This window comes from Acanthochromis polyacanthus, chromosome 18, assembly GCF_021347895.1.
Source record: "Acanthochromis polyacanthus isolate Apoly-LR-REF ecotype Palm Island chromosome 18, KAUST_Apoly_ChrSc, whole genome shotgun sequence".
Taxonomy (NCBI): domain Eukaryota; kingdom Metazoa; phylum Chordata; class Actinopteri; family Pomacentridae; genus Acanthochromis; species Acanthochromis polyacanthus.
Genome location: NC_067130.1, coordinates 19811047 through 19830643, shown reverse-complemented (window position 1 = coordinate 19830643; position 19597 = coordinate 19811047). Strand labels below are relative to the sequence as shown.

At 38.8% G+C, this 19597-nt stretch overlaps 1 protein-coding gene across 1 annotated transcript in view; it reads right to left on the bottom strand.

The window, feature by feature from the left end:
* The window catches only part of ogdhb (oxoglutarate dehydrogenase b), a 35246-nt gene that overhangs the window by 3633 nt on the left and 12016 nt on the right, over positions 1-19597 (bottom strand). Inside the window, exons 5-20 of the mRNA XM_022209026.2 lie at positions 12327-12442; positions 11112-11266; positions 10818-10964; positions 9791-9881; positions 7569-7748; positions 7354-7482; positions 5708-5887; positions 5480-5632; positions 4384-4486; positions 2918-3046; positions 2662-2812; positions 1658-1785; positions 1353-1531; positions 773-844; positions 211-336; positions 49-121 (exon numbers count right to left, since the gene is read on the bottom strand). Of these exons, the coding sequence (XP_022064718.2) occupies positions 49-121; positions 211-336; positions 773-844; positions 1353-1531; positions 1658-1785; positions 2662-2812; positions 2918-3046; positions 4384-4486; positions 5480-5632; positions 5708-5887; positions 7354-7482; positions 7569-7748; positions 9791-9881; positions 10818-10964; positions 11112-11266; positions 12327-12442 (2112 nt within the window). The remainder of the gene's footprint in view (positions 1-48; positions 122-210; positions 337-772; positions 845-1352; positions 1532-1657; positions 1786-2661; positions 2813-2917; positions 3047-4383; positions 4487-5479; positions 5633-5707; positions 5888-7353; positions 7483-7568; positions 7749-9790; positions 9882-10817; positions 10965-11111; positions 11267-12326; positions 12443-19597) is intronic.

Sequence of the window (19597 nt, the reverse complement as noted above, 5' to 3'; positions counted from 1 at the left end):
TCTGCTTTTTGTCCTTTATCGCCTTCTCTTTTTCCTCTCAGTACTCACCTGGCAGCATTTCCTCAAAGCCGGACTTGGCTTCTGGGTGGCGAAGCAGTGACTTTGGAGTAAATACTATCAGCTGCCGGTAGAGAGGTAACAACAGAGCACAGGACATGGTGACTGACTTGAACTGTATTCTGTTGCATGATCACAATGTGCAAGACTTACAGGCTTCCTGAAGGGCTGCAAGATCTGTCTGCGGAGAACATGGAAGTAGTTTGCAGGAGTCGAGCAGTTAACAACGATCCAGTTACAGTCATAAAGCTGACGCATGGCAAAGTCTTCTGACAATTTCTAACAAAAAAGTGGGGTATAAAAAGTCAGTAATTCTGCATACAAGTCACATTAGCAAACATTTAAATGACTGTAGTAAATTATATCTGTATTTGCTCATTTTAGAAAAGGCAGAGAATTCAGATAAACTGAACATAAAAGAAAATAAGTAACATGTTTTGCCTGTGTACCTACGCTACCGTTCCAAAGTTTGTGGCACCAAATGTGTAGATATTCCAATAAAACGCAGCTGTTTACAGCTAGAATAGTCATTTACCACATTAACAATGTCTAGACTGTATTTCTGATTCATTTAATCTTATCTTGATTGAAAAAAAAAAGCCTTTCTTTTAAAATAAGGACATTTCTAAGTGACCCCAAACTTTTGAACGGTAGTGTAAATTACAGGTACGCCTTTTTTGAATGTAGTTGTTCACATCCTTGTACTCAAACTCACAGGGAAAACATCTGGGTCATCATTGCACATTTGCAGGAATCTTTCAGGTCGGGCAGACGAGTGTTCAGGACCCTGTAAAGCAGGGGAATAAAGCAATCAGAGGTGTATGGTTATAGCTCACAGTAAGGTATTGTGTATTTATTATAGCTGCACTACACCAGCTTACTAAGACACTTAATGTCAGCCGTAATTCTGTTGAGCGGTCATGACAAAGGGCTATATACTCTTCTCCCCACGTTTCCTGTCTCTCTCTACAATAAAGGCAAAAAAAAGATAATTTAAAACCTTTCAACCTTCTTATTACAAGTAAGTGTGCTATGTGTCACCACACAGTATAAGTGTTGGTGAAAACAAGTTCAGAGTGACAGGACCTTAATAGTTAGAACAAACACATTTGGCTCATTCAGTGCTTGTTTGAGTCCTTTAAATTCCCTTCTGATACTGTTCTGTCAGTTTGTGCTGTCTGCCGGTTTCTGTCTTGAGACTGTGAACAACACAACGACGTGTAACGCTGGGAAATTACACTACAGTATCATGAGCTAAAAGCTGAATGTGGCAAATCAAGATCCTCTGGTCCTACCATTCCTTCCAAGCCGTGAGGAAGCAGCAGCACGATGCCATTCTGTCTGACCCACTTGGCCTGTCCTGAACTGATGAATTGGTCGATGATGCACTGAGCTGTGTTGTGAAAGTCTCCAAACTGGGCCTCCCATAGGACCAGGGCGTTGGGGCTGGCCATGGCAAAGCCTAATTCAAAGCCTACACAGAAGAGAACAGGTTTAAAACCAAACAGGTTTAACGATGAGCACCCCTCTTTGTTAGGACAGTAACGTCCAAACAAATGCTGAGTATTCTCGAAGAGTTTGGTGTTTTTCCTCTACTCACCTAGTACTCCATACTCAGACAGAGAGCTGTTGCAGACAGTGTATGGAGCCTGATCAGGGGAGATGTAGTTCATCGGGATGCAGATCCTCTTGTCGACATTCTGGTCATGAAGAACGTGGTGTCGGTGGCTACAAAGCAAATCACAGAAAAGAAAATCAAGCTGAATTTTCTTTTGGACTTTTGTTAAACATGAGATGCAGATCAATAAGAGGAGACCTCAGACGAAGACAAACACAACCACAGGTCAACAGGGAGAAATGTCTCCCTTACATTAAGTTTTTTGTGCCTGATCAAGATTGGGAACCGGAGCAGATGGCTTTAACCTTGCTGCAGGAGGAAGGGCTAAGATTTACCACAACTAGAAGGATGGAATCAAAAACAAAGTTGAAAAGTAGATTAAAGCCTGTTTTTATAGCACAAATGCAGAGCAGAGCAAGCCTGACAAGGTTAAAGCTCTCTGTTGTTACTGAAAAATATAGTGCTTCAAACTACCTTTTCACACTGAAGCGTTTTCTTTATTTTCTTTCAAAAATAAGGACATTTCTAAATGACCCAAAACTTTGTCAGACTTTCACTGGCTATATGACACGATATCCATCTGCACAATCACTTTTAACAGATTCAGTTTTTTGAAGGAAGACGTATAGGTTTCAGTTTGGAATCACTGTGAACGCAAAGTTGAAACCATGCAGCAGCAGTTTGTGGGTAATTATTAATGTACTACGGCTTACTAAAGGCAACATTTTACTGAACGTTGATTGTACCTGCTGTGACTGTATTTTGAAATAGTGTGCATCAATTGAATCACAAGAATCTCAGCTTTCAAACGATACGCTGCCTGAGTACCCACATAAACAGTTGCGCATGTAGCAGTGTGACGGCCCTCTGTGAAGGGTTAAACAAATCGTTCGACACATTTCCAAACTAAACCCCTTTATTTGACATGCAGCGTCCCCCTTTAGCCACAAAAAAGCTGATTTTTCCTGTTAGAATTATGTGCTTACCTGAACGTGCCCCTCTCCACATCCTGGCCACTGAGACGTATATGGATTCCCTCTTTGAGCAGAGAGCCAAACGCCATGTATTCCCCCAGAGCCCAGTCACACACTCGCTGGCTCACCATGTTCGCTCGACCCTTCAGGATGCGACTCAGACCTACAACATGAACACAAAGGCAGACAACAAACTGGCTTAAAAGATCCTGACAGCAGCTTCAGAGAACATTTACTACAGACACAATGTGAGCAGAGAGAGGAGCACCTCCATGTATGGTGAAATCTTCCAAGGGGACCGAGGCAGCGATGTTTCCAATGTGGTTGAGATCGTCTTCGCTGATGCCAGTTGAAGGGCAGCTCATGCTTTTAGGCTGACCATCCAAGGTGAAAAAACCTGAATATACAGAAAACACACACTAAAACATTAAAGCTCAAAGCGTGGATCAAATGTGCAGGTCAAGGGTGCAAATTTTATACCAGTTTCTTAAGTGATAATCAGCATTGTCATCAATCAATAATCGATGAACTGATTGCACAAGATTAAGTCACTGGACATCATTCTATGTTCACAGGCTTCACAGAAGACTGTGTCATGGTGGCACTCTACTAGCTAAACTCTCACAATGCTCTGTGCCTGCCAAAGCAGAACTACCCCTGGCTGCTACATTATCAAACAGTAAGAAGCTTCATCTGGTGCAGGTACAACAGGGACTCTACAATACATGTCTGTCCTTGATCTCATGCTTTCAGTTAACAGGTTTCTAATCTGTGAGAGTACAGACAGCCATTAATTAGTCAACAATCATTAACATCCCGAGTCCAGACTGCACACTGCAACTAAAACGATTTTTTTCTAGGGCTGCACAGTGGGTTGGTGGCTGGCATTTTTGCCTTGAAGCTAGAAGATCCGCAGTTCGCATCCCCGCCTTCATCTTTCTGCATGGAGTTTCCATGTTCTCCCTGTGCATGTGTGGGTTTTCTCCACGTACTCCAGCTTCCTCCCACAGTCCAAAAATGTACTGAGGTTAATTGATTTTTCTAAATTGTCCACAGGTGTGAATGTGAGTGTGATTGTTTGTCTCTATATGTAGCCCTGTGACTGACTGGTGAACTGTCCAGGGTGTTTCCTGCCTTCACCCTAAGTCAGCTGGGATAGACTCCAACCCCTCATGACCCTAATGAGGATTAATGGTGTATAGATAATGGATAGATGGAAATAATTTTCTCGAATAATAAGTTGGTTGATATAGCATCACATCCCACAGACCAACAAGAATCTATTTTTGCTTTATTAAGCAGCAGTCTAAAACCCAACTGAATTTAGTTTACTATCAAATAAGACAAAGATGGCAAGTGATTGTCACATCTGCTAAACTGGAAGCAACAAATGCTTGGCTTAGCTGTATGTAACTGTTACAGCGCTAATGACTTTAGGAGGAGTTACAGGCTAGAGTAACAGATCACCATGAAACTTCCCCTGTTAATAACTTACATTATGACAAATATTTTTTGTACTACATTTTTTTGCAAGTGTTATGTTCAAGAATGAACATCATCTCATAACTATCCAACAGATTGAATAAAATAATAACCTAATTCTAGAGATTTCTTTCCACTAGTCTGAAAAAAAAAACTTAAAATCGCCTGGTGCACTAAAAACACTGTTTTTGCCTGAAGTGTCACACCTTAAATCATTCAAAGAGACACTTATAAAAAAAGCAGGACTCCTACCAGGCCAGGGTGAGTCAAGCCAGTGTTTGATGTGCAGGATCTTTTCATCTTTGGAGCGATTGTATGCTTCCTCACAGATTTTGTCGTACCTGGTTATTTCCGCCTGAAAGAGACAAATGTACGTTAAGTATCTGAATAGGAACAAGACTATTCTAAAGTTTCCCTGTCCTTAGCTCATACTCTGGATCCACGGATTTGTTAAAGATTTCTGTTTCATTGTGAGATAGCAGCATAGCATCACTAACTATGACTACAAGTGAACTCTACGTCAGCTGCCTGCTGACGATCACATGATTGCAATCCTACAAATCAACCACTGCAGACTTATCGGGACTTCTCCGTCAGAAATGATACAAGGAACAACTGATTCAATTGTGGCGTGTTTCAGAGTCCCATAAATTCACACCATCAGCTACATATTGAGGTCACGTGATTCAGTATCCTTACATAACGTACACATGCATAACACACGCCTGTGCTCAGCGTAAGGTCATTTGTTTGTACATCTATATTAAATGGACACCTTCTATGTTGCTGTGATTCTGATCATCAGTAACTAATAAACCAATGCTGCATTTCTGACAATGCTATATGAGGGAATGAACAGCCTTGGCGGTGTACTGCACTGTCCGAGTGCTTTTCTACTTCTTAATAGATTTGGAGACTACTTTTCTTATCTTGAAAGCGATAAATGTTTAATTTAGAAATAAATAGCATAATATAATGCTTAAATCTGAATTTAAAAAAACCTTGCTGTTTATGTCAAAGGCTTCTTTCGTTGCAGTCAGCCCTTAGGTTGCTGCGATGTCACACAGAACAGAATCGTCTGCCAGCAGCAGCTTTCCTCCAGCTGACAGTGAAACCTGTGATTTTCCCACTCATCCAGCACACTCAGTGAAGCCTTTTTCCTTCAGTGTAAAATGTTGATTTTGTGTTAAAAGCACTCGAGGTAAAAGTGCCACTGATGTTCTTTTGTGCCCCCAACATGTAAAATGTATCTGTTTTGGACCTCAGTAGAAGACTTGAATTTTACAAATAGTTCTTTTTTCTTTACACTGAACATGCTTCACAAACAGCCTTCAACAAGTTGCTTCACCTCATATTCTTGTGCTGTCATGACTCCCTCAGCGATGAGTTTCTCAGCAAACTTCTGCAGGACTCCTTTCTGCTTCTTGATCTTTTTGTACATCAGCGGCTGCGTGAACATGGGCTCATCTATCTCATTGTGGCCGTTACGTCTGTAACACACCTGAAAGGGGAGATGCAGAAGTTTAACGTGTATTTGTGACAACACAGCAGTATATCAGTGTTGATAAATACCTACCAGGTCTACGACAACATCTTTGTGAAACGTGTTCCTCCATTCAGCTGCTATGTTGCACACATACATCACAGCCTCTGGGTCGTCTGCATTGACATGGAAGATAGGCGCGTTGACCACTCGAGCTACGTCTGTGGGGTACGGAGATGAACGAGCCACCCTAGGATCTGTGGTGAAACCAATCTGTGGATGTCCCAGGAAATATATTATTAATCACCACTGCAGCTCAGATGCAACTCAGCAGTATGCACACAATGCTGTAGGTTATTTTCACTGCATTCTATATGAATATAGGCTTTCATTGTCATTTCAGGGTATGTGTTTAGTAGAATTCAACATTTTGGGGTGAAATTTACAGAATCACTTTCTGATTTAATGGTTTAGCAAGCCCATAGACTGTAGCCAAACAGATTTCTTAATAAATTCAGTTGCAGTAAACTCTTTAGACTAAACCATTTTCAAACTCACAATACATGTCTGTTTTTACAGATTTCTTACATTAGTTGTCTGACGGAATTTTCTGTGATTAAAACTTGCTGAATATTTGCTTCACAAAAGAAAAATCACTTTCCAATATACATTTGAAATTGTTTCCAGAGTGCAGTAAACAGCAAAGCATGCACGGAAACTGGAGAGCAAGACTTTGACAGACAAACAAACAGCCATTACATTTATGTCTAACAAGTTCATACATGACTCATCTGAACCAGAAAATGTTCTATTTTTCAAAATGACACAAATATCAGAGCCTGAAACTGATACAAAATGACATGTTTGTTGAATTATTATTTCAGTCAGTCCTTGAACTATGTGTCTGTCACATCCTGTTAACAGATACAAGTATATTTTTACTTTCATTATTCGTTTCTTTTTTCTTTTTGTGATTTTATGGGATTATAAAGTACATGTGCTGCCAAGAATTTGCATGTGCTAATATGAACTATCTGCTCTGCAATCGCACTTTCTTGCCATGCACAAGGCAAACAAGTTTGTTGTGAGTGAAGTCTGTACAAGGAGATTCTCTGTCACTGACAACTTTATAATTCATCATTACAGAGCAGAGTTGTAATTAAAGTAGTTGATGGCAGATTGGAGGAGCTTTGATTTTTATATGCTTTCCAATGATTAAGCTCAAACTAAGTCAGGTCAAACGGATTTGGTTGCAGTTTTTAACAGTGTTTTTCAAACTTGAAAATGTCAAGTGTCTTTTTTCTGTACCTAAGTTATAAGGGAATGGCTTCTTTAAATATACGAAAGTTAATGTACAAAAAATCTGCAAATGTAAATGAGCCAGGTGGCGATTTTTTCAGCTTTGGTTGATTTTATATGGATTGGCCCAGTTGTAAGTTGCAAGTTTTCCAGAAATCTTGTGCTGTGTCCACCAGTATTGGAACCGCCATGTGTAGCTGCTGTATAAAACTCTACACAGAAGAAAGCAGAAACTATGAACTGGCCTTTAGGGTAAACTGAGAGCCTGTGTGAAAGAATTCATTTATCTGACATATTGACATAAGACATTATATGAAGCCTGGAGAGTTACAAAATCATTGTTTGATTAACTGCCGACACCATAAACACGGTAACAGAGAAAGCCAGATGCCTGCATCTGAAAGTGAGTATTGTTGACTAACTACAGCAGCTGTGCACACCTGGTTGTTGACCACCACATGTATGGTTCCATGGGTGGTGTAGGACGGCAGGTCTGACAGGTGGAATGTCTCGTACACAACGCCCTGACCTGCAAACGCAGCGTCGCCATGAATCAGAATCGACATCACCTGCAAATCACAATACAAGCATATTTATAAAAAACAGCCACAGCTTCTTAATGTACCTTCAACTGTAACAACCTAAAGGAGCGTACCCTCTTGCCCTCAGTGTCTCCACAGTAGAACTGCTCGGCTTTAGTCTTTCCCTGCACTACAGGGTCCACAGCTTCCAGGTGGGACGGGTTCGCCATGAGGGACAACGTGATGTGTTTGTCGCTGACCCGGTTCATCCTCCTGTGATACATCCCCAGGTGATACTTCACATCACCAGAACCCTGGAGGACAAACACAGAGAAGTACAGCTTGGATGTTCAGGGTGCCACAAAAATGTAAAAAAACAAAACAAAACAAAACAATGATGCAGTATTATAACATTCATCAACTACAAAAACTGTGAAAATAATGGTAAAAGTCTGTAACACTGGTCTACAACCAAAAAGCTTCTGAAATAAAAGTAGTCATTTTTTGTGTTTTTGGGTCACTGAGAAAAAATCTGATGTTTAAAAGCGTCAGTTGTGTTATGTTTGTCTGTATGATTTATGTTGTTGTTATGTTGTTCTAACTCATAAACATTTATAAACAAAATACAAAAAAAAGTGTCAGTTGGCTCTAGTTTTTGAGATGCGCAGGAGGTCAGTATGTACGAGCCTTGGTTCAGGATAATACATAAGTTACGTTGTGTTAAGCATAGAAGAATATCTCAGAAAAGTAGAAATAAACTAAAATGTAGCTCTGAGTGGAGCTCTAAATAAAAGTGACAATAACTCTACAGAACATGTGAAACTTGTATATGTTGCAGTTATAAAGCGACATGATATGCAGCAATGCCTCGCACATGCATCAATAACACCGACTGCTTCTGCTGCATTTGTGGCAAAGTGACTTTTGCATCCCAAAAGCGCAGCATAACCCCTATGGTTAAGAAAGCCTACCATCTTTATTTTGGATGTAAAAATAAAAAACTGGGCTCCACATGTATGTTGCAACACTTGTGCAACAAATCTGCGACAGGGGCTCAGTAAGAAGAAGAAATCAATGCCATTTGCTCTTCCCATGGTATGGCGTGAGCCAGTTGACCACACCAATGATTGCTACTTCTGCATGGTCCTTCCAGTTGGGAAAGGCTTGTCCAGAAAGAAAACGTGGACTGTGCAATATCCCAATATTGCATCTGCTTTGCGTCCAGTGCCTCATGGAGAAGGACTGCCAATTCCTACACCTCCTGAATTGTATTTACTAGAGTTTGATGAGGAGGAGGATGAAACATATGATCAATAGCCATCAACATCACATGGTCCAGATTTTTTTCAGCCAGTGTCACCTCACCCTCACCTCATAACCCAGTTTGAACTGACTGATCTGGTCAGGGATCTGGATCTGCCCAAGAGTAGGGTAGAACTACTGGGCTCCAGATTACAGCAGTGGAATCTCCTGGCTGAAGATGTTAGGTTTTCTTCATTTCGTTTATCGTCAAAAGGACTTGATTTCATTTTTCAACATGGAAGATGACCTGATACACTGCAACAGGGAAGCTGATTCACAAACCCGCATTCATAAAACTGTTTGACAAACATGAAAAATTTGTATCATCTTACTGCCATGGTAAAACAGTAACTTAAGCATATTAAGTAACTTTAAGCATGTTTAAAAGCCATAAGTAATAATTTTGTTGGGAAATTTCACTGTTCGCATATTAAAAAAGGTTAAAAAACACATGTCAGATATCTCAACAATGGTAGCCAATCATAAAAAATGGGTTTCATATTTGAATTCAGCACGTCAAAATACATAAGAATTGATAGAATATATTCCAGAAGCTGGCAACTTTTAAAAAATTGTAGACCAGTGTAATCATATTCTTTGTGGATTTCAGTACAGTGTAAGTGTGTAATTTTATCGCCACATACTGTAAAATAAGGAAGTACTATTTGTAAAAATACAGATTTTTGATGTGGACATGATGTACAGTTTTGACCCTTTTTCTATTACAGTTAATGTACAGGTTAACTTTAATTAAAAAAAAGGGTCAAAACTGTACATAATGTTTATTTACAAATAAACATTTTTTGTGATTTCACAAGATATCTGTAATTTAACAAAAACATCTTCTTCTTATTGGAAAATCAATGCACCAACTAATTGTTGCAGCTCTGGTGCAATGCAACATGAGGCAGCACTTTAAAATAAATAAAATAATTCTGATCTGATCTCTGTTAAGTTCATCTACAGATAACATGAAGGCTATTATTAATCTGCAGCTTTACAACAAACAGGTTTAATTATAATTTGCTTGGCTCTCTGAAGGTGGTGCTCAAACCTCGTCTGCAGCCTCCAACTTGGAGTCGAACTGGCAAAAGATTTGTTCCAGCTCCTTCCGGATCACATTGGCCAGCACATTCAGCCTCCCTCTTAAGAGACACGAGAGAGAAAGAGACATCAGTGAGGATTAACCTGCACTACTTTTGTTTAACTCTAAAAAATATTTAATTTCTACAAATAACGGGGTTATTGGGGAACTGGACTTAATAAAAAAAAGAAACAAACTTCTGATAAGAGATAGATAAGTAACTGAGGACACATGTTAGCAGAACAGAAAGCACCCATGTATGAGTTACACAACAACAGTTTAAGCCTCTAAACTCTTGTCACATTTTTATTCAGTGTGGGTTCATTTCCCCTGCAATATAAAGCCCTGCATGTCTCTGGAAACAACACAACCATGACTAGAAGGGGAGAGAACTCAGAAATATCTTTTGTGCAGAAAAAATGTCATGAATAAAAAGATAAAAAGCTGAGTTACTCTGATTAGTTGGTTCACAAAACCTGAAGCAACTGGGATCAACATGTACAACATTTCCACCTGTGCCCACAGGTGTTTCTAGTACGGGAAAAATGGTGGCTCCAGATACTAGCGTTACATATTTTACTATTTCTATTTTTACAACTTCCAAAATTATTTCCCCACTACTTTGCACATGAACTATGAAACGATATTTCACCATTCTAAAAGTATTTTCCACCAACTTGCTCCTCTGTATACTGCTTTTGAGCCATGTTGCATTTATTTTGTTCCCCGGAAAAAAATATTTTTTTGTTACGTGTTGGTCAAGGTTGAGTTAATAATGGCTTCTCGTTTGCAATGACATGCACAGAATTTTTAGGTTTTCACATAATCTGTTTCATGTAGAAGCACACAGTTTGCTTCAGATAATTAAGTGTAGAATAAAGTGACTTTGATGAAATAATCAGTTTTCAGCCTGGATTTGCTTTATTTGGGTTGTGGTGTGGTTGATTCATTCATTTTGGCTAAGGTTTAAAAAAAAAGAAAGATGCAAAGACTCTACCTGTGAGGCATCCCCATGATAACACTCTCCACTCCGCTCTGACTGGACTTGTCAATGATGGTCTTGAGGGCCGGGATGAGAGACTCGCAGCCTTCCAAACCAAAACGCTTCTCCGAAGACCACTTTCTCTGGAGAAACTCCTCGAACCTGGAGACAGTTGGGGCGCTGCTGCTTCATTGTGGCTCAGAATCTATTCCCCCTTCCATCTACCCCTCAGAAAAAAACCTCCTCCTTTAGTTGCTCTGCATGTAATTTCTAAGGTGTTTTGAGGAATGTGAAGAAACACAGACAGACCTGGTGGACCGGATCATTCTAGCCAGCAGCCTCCTCCTCTCCTCCAGAGTAAACTTCATGATTCCTGGAGTCTCAAACTTCTGTCTGATCCACTGGCACTGCTCCAGGTCATTAATGAACATGAACTCCACCCCGATGTGCTGACAGTAGGCCATCTAGAGGACACGGGGACAGTCAGTATGTGTCTTTGAATGGTTAGTCTTTTACGCAAAAACTACAGATTAAGGAGAACATTTCTGACTCAGATCTACACTAGGTTGGGTTGTTCACTCTCAAATCACAAGGGGCCTTCTGCTCAACAAGGTCTGATGTACCTGATGTGATGTTTTTACTGCATAAAATATGTATATTTATGTAGAAATTTATGCGTTTTATAAGAATTTGCAGTACTGGACACGTAGATGTAGATGCTAGCTAGTCAGCCTCTAGTTGCTAGTAGCTGTTTGGGGTGAATTATTTAAATATTGACTCTAGGAGATGCTATAATTCTGGTTAAGATTATTTTAGGTCTTATTAGGCAGAGAAGAGAGAAACTGTGAGCTAGTAGACATGGGTGTAAAACAATACAAGATTTAAAATGTTCAAATAGATTATTTTTTACAAGGGCTTGATTAGGAAAAAACTTTGGTAAGTAACAAAAAAATGTAGACTTTTAATACTGCTTTACAAGATGTCCTCTGCATGACAGCTGCAAGACAAACAGTTATTCCAAATATACCATAAAAACTTACATTTTCAGTTTTTGACTTTTTGAACAGTTTACTAGTATTTGTACTAGTGTTCTATGTTTTGTTTACATATAGTATCGAATAAAATTACAGACGAAAGCATTGATGTACACATCTACTGAAAAAAACTAACCCTAATTTGTCCTTTTACAGTTTGACCGTAAAATAAAACTACTTTTAATGCATTTAAATCAGCAACAAGAATTATGGATATTAGCATATTAAAAATAGCAAAAAAAACAAGCTTAAAGTCTATATTTTTTTTAAAATAACAATTTGTTTATTCCAATCTTCAACCATAAGATTACACTATATTTTCCAGCATTTAAATTAGCAAAACAAAAAAAGTACAAAGTGTTTGTGTTTCAATGATTCCATCATAGGAAAGTGGGAGTTTTATGAGTCATTGGAAACTCATGACTGCCTTATACAAGGTCTCTGCAAAGGCATGTAAACATTTGTTCACAACTTTAAGTATTTATTTTACCTCAAGGCGGTGAATAATCTCTCTAAGAGGCAGAGCGCTCTCATTGCCGCCGATGAAGGTGGTGGTAGGAAGGCGGAACACCTTGTCCAAGTCACATTCAGCCAGCCCGTAAAAACCTGTTGTGAACACATTGACATGGGAAAAGGTCAAAAAACAAGCACAAGGCATGCGAGACAGCAAGGCAGAGATGGAGGAACAGGGCAGAACAGGAAAACATCAGACCATGACATAAAACCATTACCAAGAAACAGAAAAGGAGAGAGAAAGAAAACTTCACTGAATTCAAGATTTCCTAGAATTTGTAATCCCTGCTTTGCTTTTATCTTCACTCTTCTAACTCCCTGTGCAGCTGTTCAGTCTGGAAGATTACTTTAAAAAGCTGCAGGCAAATTTCTACATGAGTAGTAACATTCTGTCTCAACTCTGTGAGCCTCTTTTTATCATTATTTTTATGGTAAACATTAAGAAAGTCCCTATTTTATTATCCATAACCCTGTAGACTATTTCCTAATAGATCAATCAATTATTTAGTCCAGAAAATGCTTGTCATATTGACAGGTCAAACAAAGAATAAATGCAAATGACTGTCTGTGGAGTCTCCAAGTCAGTTCTTAGCTGCAGTCAAATGGATTGAAGGTAGAAGTCTGGCTTAATTTTTCACATTCTTCTTTAGAAGACCATGATGAAGACGAAAACGTCAACCGGAAGAGTTTGTCAAGAACTAAAAGATGTATGGGTCATTCCATATAAAACCAACCAAATATGTATACTGGCAGTCAATAGAAACTTTGAGGTAGAAATGTACGCAGAATTCTACTTGTAGGGGGGTTGTAATTATTCATTGTGGATTTACTGATGATCTAGTGCCCTGGTAGTTGAGATAATGATGAATTGTCATTTTGTCATGATTCATTGTACATGAGTTGGTCACTTTGCAAAAGTGAACCAAATACACACCAAGCAATACTCAGTGAGTATCTGCACAGTTTGACAATGGGTTTTGAAGGCCTATATAAAGGCCCAAAAAAGGCCACCATTGTTAGTCCAGTGAACAGCATCATGCCGCGTCTATCACATGAACAACGTCTCCGGGCACTGGGTATGGTGGAGGCCGGTTTGAGCTACAGTGATGTAGTCAGGCGTATGGACTGTTCCCAACCCACAATCAGAAGCCTGGTCCAAAGCATGTGCCGACGGATTGCTGCCTGCATCGAAGCAAATGGAGGCCATACTCGGTATTGACTGTTGTGACTTTGTGTTTGGCAGGTGCCGTTTTCTTTTGTGAAATTCTTTATTTTGAAATCATTCTTGAAATTTTAGATTTTTGTTTCTGTATGCCAATATGCTAAACAAATGATTCATATGAAGAAAATCCAGTTTCGGGCTTCAAAATAAAAATTATGTTGAAAAATATGGTCTCAAAGTTTCTATTGACTGTCAGTGTACAATACCTTCAAGACATTTAATACAAACAAACACATTTTTTACCTTCGTACTGTGAATAGTTTTAGAGTTACAGGCAAAATAGTAAAATCTAAGGACAAAACCTTGTTTTTGTTTTGCAGTTTTCTTCTTTAACCAACTTTATGTATAAATATCATGGGATATGTCATAGTGTGCCCCAGTTAAAACTGTAATATAGAGTCATAGAAACAAGCATTGATACCCTGGACTTGTTTTCTGTTTTCTGATAATTCAGTGGAGAAAACTTTTAAAAATGCATTTTATCACCATGTTGGATAGGTGATTGATCTAAGTAAAGTACCAGCAGATGAAAGCTCTTATTTTTACCTACATTTTGATACCAGACTCATCCTCTAGCCACAATTCCTTCTGTTAAAAAAGCAATTTAACACTTACAAATCCATTCAGAAGATTTAGATAAATTTTATATTCGGAGTGCCTCTAATAATTGATCAATTGTTAGTAAATTAAATCTTTGACCAGAGGCAGTCCAATTTTATATAATCATTTTTACATCTTATCATACATCCCATGCAAAGAGCTGAACTGCCTTGTTGTTGAAATGTGGTCCAATAAAAAATCTAATAATTAAACACTTTGAAAGCCTTTAAAGCTTTCTTGTTATCAGATCCTCCTTCCAAATATCTAATAAAGGGATTTAAAGTAACATGACATACAACAATGAATCCTCACATTTGACAGACTGGAAGCACAAAATGTTTGGCATCTTCGCTTAATAATGACAGATTATTTTTGTCTTTCATTTAAATACATAGAAACTAGTGCCGTTTTCCTACATTTGGCCACATAAGTAAATCAAGTAAATCCTATTTTTGTCTCATGGTTCTAATGAGATAGTTGCTTCAAATATTAGGGAAATCCTACAATTTTTTATTTATTTTTTTTATTTTTAGTATAGGATTTCTATAAAGCTGGGTGAGTTGCAAAGATGGATTTAAATAAGATAGTTCCTGTCTTAAAAAACAGATCCTACATTGCCCATGTCCCAATTTTTTATCATAATGAGGAATGCTATAATTTGACATTTGTGGATTAAATCGGTCAAGGGCCCCTTTAAGGAACATTTTAGTATCAAATTGATCTGTTTCCATCTTTTAATTTCCTGTGAGACCAAAGCTCTTTTTTTCCACTGCAGCATCAACACAGTCACAACTGAACTGATTACATTCTCAACATGGCTCAGCTCTTCTCATCAGCCCTTGAGGCTCTGAGTACACCTGCCAAACGAGATCAGGTTCTTCCTGTAACCTCCTTTTGAACTTCCAGTACACACTTGTGTTTTTACAGGTATGTAATTTCCTCATAAAATCCTTTAAAATCATGGCTTCAGACTGCTACTAAATGCTCGCATTTTGCGACCAAAATTTGAAGGAGTGCCAGTAAATTTTTCATCTACTCAGGCATGTGCGACCAGTAAATTTGCTGATTTTTTAAATTACTATTGAGTATTTTTTGTTGCTGACAAACTTCTACTCCACACTTCAGCCCAGTAGACAGTAATGCGCAAATGAGCTTGTTTAACCGACATTAACTCCAAAAGAAGATGAACACCAACGAAGAAGAAGGCGGGCCAATGTGTGTGAGAACAGGGGATGAATGACGGTGAAGCTCCTGATGTTTCACAAAGCCTTTCTTTAAGTTCAGCCTTATTTTGAACAGAAATTCACCTTTCTGTCCTTCCCTCCTTTCATGCCCCGGTCTAGCTGCTTATAAGTTTCGACACATCCTTTGCTAGATAGCAACAGCATGTAACCGTTTTCTTTCATCTTTACGTGAATTTTCGGACTTTTGGGCAGCATCTTCGTTATGTCAAGAAACCTCTTCCTAGAGAAACATTTCCTGTGCCGCTGAAATGGTCACAAAATAAAAGCCTGTAGCATTAAAATACGCCTTCAAAATAAAAGCCTGGAGGAAACGGTTATTTTAACACTAGCAAAACAAAGACTTGTCAAAATCGATGAACTGATCAAAAGACCTTTATAAGAGTAATTTACATGTGATTTGGTATAAATACATAACGTGCACACGCATAACACATGCCTGTACTCAGCACCAGGTCATTTTTATTACAGATTTCCTCCGTCGGAAATTATGCATCAACTGAGCAGCCTTGGTGGAGTACTGCTCTCTGAGTGGTTTTCTTGTTATGTTGTGTCAACTGCTGCACAATGAACTGTGAATTGAAAACATAATTTCTGCTTTTATTGTGCAAGTATTTATCCATAATACAATGAAAATGAGAGGAAATGTGAATATTTACTTTGCAAGTCGATTTCGGTGTGCGCCCCTAAATTTTCTGCTTGCGCTCCTAAAATTTTAAGTTAGGGGCCACTGTGCTCCTAGGAAAAAAAATTAGTCTGGAGCCCGGAAAGTGTCTTGAAAAGACTAAGTTGTTTATTATAATTATGCAACAAATACAGATTTTTTGATATTTAGATTATAGTTGATTTACATACATGCAAAATGCACAAGTACAAACTGTCAGGAGCTAGGATAATACGGAACACCTCAACATCCATGTTGGACATGTTTTTGTGACCACTTGTAAGTTTGTGATTTTCCCCTGGAGCTTAAATGTATGCAGAGAGGAAACATCACATTGGTAAGTCAGCAGCTGGAGATGATCCAAGCTTCATGTGGAGGATCATCGCTGGTGAGCAGAGGCAGGTCTGCAGCTACTAACAAGAGAAGAAACAACAGGTTCTCTGGTAGAGCTGCAGCCTTCAAGACCAGAGAAAGAGCGTCAGGTCAGGAGCGTGCTCATTGTTTTCTTCAACACCTACGGGATTAGCTTTGATTTGAATAGATTGCCAACTAGTTAATTAATCATCAAATATTCCAAATATACCCAAATTCTGTGACTGCAGTATTGTTTTAAGATGTTACGTGTTTCTCCAGGTACTCCGGCTTCCTCCAACAGTCCAAAAACATGCTCAGTTTAAAGAATAATTCTAAATTGTCCATATGTGTGAATGTGAGTGTGATTGTTTGTCTCTATGTGTAGTCCTGTGATAGACTGTCGATATGTCCAGAGTGTCTCCTGTCGTCAGCAGGGAAAGACTCCATCCCCCTGTAACCCTAATGAGGCATAGATAATGGATATTTTCTGGTTGCATTCATCCTCTGCGACAGTAAACTGAATATCTTTGGGTTGTGGACAAAACAGGTTATTTGTCATGTTAAACTTTAGGAAACACCGATTGATTTTACTAATCATTTTCAGACATTTTATAGACCAGGCAAACCTAAAAATCTCAATCAATCAAACAATTAATCAAAATTTATTTATAGAGCACTTTACAACACTCAAACTGACCAAAGTGCTTTCCAGTCAAAAACAAATACTAATAAAATGGGAAATAAAAGCAGATTAAAACAAAACGACAATAGAGCACATGTCAGGGAAATAAAATCAGATAAAGCAAGATAAAATAAAATCCAATAAAATAGAACTAAATATAATAGAATAAAATGTCACCACATTATTGTGTATTAAAAGCTAGTCTGAAAAAAAGCGTAAAACTATGCCTAGACCATGGGAAAACTTTTGCTGGTTAAAGGCTCCGATATGTGAGAATTTGTTCATTTTCTTACTCTTATATTCTTGTACTACAAGAGAACCATTAGATTAATCAGAAATGAAAGTATTTGTTAGTTGCAGCGCTATATAACAAATTCTCACAAGTAAGAATTTTAAAGTAAAAAGCTGATTAATTTTAGCTCTAAAGGAGGCTAAAAGCAAATTTAAATGAGAGGTATCAAAACATTAGGTTCATATTTTTAGTTCCAGACAATCAACACCTTGTTAAAGTCAGTTTGCAATTTTCTTCACTTTCTTTAGCTTTGTGAGTCTATGTTGATGAACAAGGATGTACTTCACAAATTCCAGGAATTATTTAATTGACTATATGCTGTCCTATAATAAACTAACAGTAGCACATCGAGCAGCAGCTTCTAGGTAAAAGCAAACGACAAACCACACACAGGGCAGGACTGCTGGGTCAATATTCTGAGGAGCAACAGTCTGAGACATTATAGAGCAGCTTGTGTTTGCAGAGATAAGGCAATATGGAACAGAAGAGGGGTGGAGCGAGGCTTGTATCTGTCTGTTTGCACGTCTGTGTCAGCAAATTAGTGCGGAGTGCTGCGCTGTGCTGAGGACAGAGGCTTTTCAATCCAATATGCCAGAGTCAGCTCTCTGTGTTACGTAAGAGATCTTTAGACTTTCCTCCCCCTCTGTGCGCTGCCTCGCACATAAAAACACACACAACTTGTTTTCTTTGACAGGGCAAAGTCATCAAGCAGTGTCTGCCTGTAATCTAATCATCACAGTAACATTTTAAAGAAGCAAGCACAGATAAGAGAGTTTGGTCAGCGACCGAGCAAAGGTTGGCAGGAACCAAGACACACACCTTGTTTCGAAGCAGTTCCATCCTGCAGATCGATTTGGTTCAGTAAAATGTGTCAAAACTGGCATCTTCCAGAACAAAGAGCACACACTGAGGACACCAGCTACAATCCTGATGCTATAACTTTTAGCTAACCCTCTGAGCAACAAGCAGTTTCTGGGCGTGAAATTCTTCTTCACTGCTGTCTCGTTTTTCACTGTGATATGAAATCCTGCACCTCTTTGGACTACAGTTAGAAGTAGAGAGAACTCAGAAATGCAGACATGTCTTCTGTGCAGTGTGGGTCACACTGCACAGAAGACACTCTCACTATTATGGCACTCTCACTGGGTCAGTGAGAGTGCCATAAATCATTTTAAAAAAAGAAAAGTTGAATGTGTTTGGTTATTCATTTTTACAAAAACTGAAAAACTTAGTAATTATCATCACCAGCTTTTTTTCTCTAAGTTTTCACAGTTATTACTAAAACAAAACAAAAAAAGAAGGTTCTACGTACTTTAGACACTGAACCACTTACATTTTACCAATTTTTTCACTCTACACATCAACTGGGCATTTATGTTTTTGATCCAGTGAGTTTTTTTTTCTTTTTATCTTCTCTCTGCTCTGTGTAAACACAGTCTTTCAGTTTTTTATCTTTTATGATTTATGGCATTCGGTGTCAGACTCTACAAAGAACATTTTTGCTTCTATCTACTTCATGGTTGTGTTGTTTCCATACTGCAGTGAAAAATGAGCCCACAACGGAGTTCAGAGGGTTAATAATGTAACAATAAACTATCCCAGCAGAACCACAGGAGCCAGTTAGATATTTTAATATTAATGCATCGTTGACTGCTGGATGTAAGCCGAGGGTTAGTTCCACTAAGCGAGCAAAGAGCAAGATTCAAGGTTTGAGGGTCTTGTCCTACCTTCAGCAGTCAAACGGCAAAAACGTTCTTTATAATAAGAAATCTCTGGAAAACACAAACATACAACCATGCAGGATAAGTATGACACAGAGCTTCTCACGTGTTCTTTTAGGCTGACTGGAGACTGACACTGACCTTTGGTTTAACCTCTGTGAACCTTAGTGCCACCAGGACAAAGCATAACTCAGTGATACTGAACAATACCGCTATTAGCTGTGGAAACATCCTACTACAGGTCATCTGTTTTTGAACTCGGAGGCCCAATCTTTTCAAAAGGCACAATGACAGTGTGCTGCAGCATGCACAACACGCCACTGCACGCACACACACACACACACACACACACACACACACACACACACACACACACACACACACACACACACACACACACACACACACACACACACACACACACACACACACACACACGTCTTTACAGTATTGAGACACAATTCATAGTAGG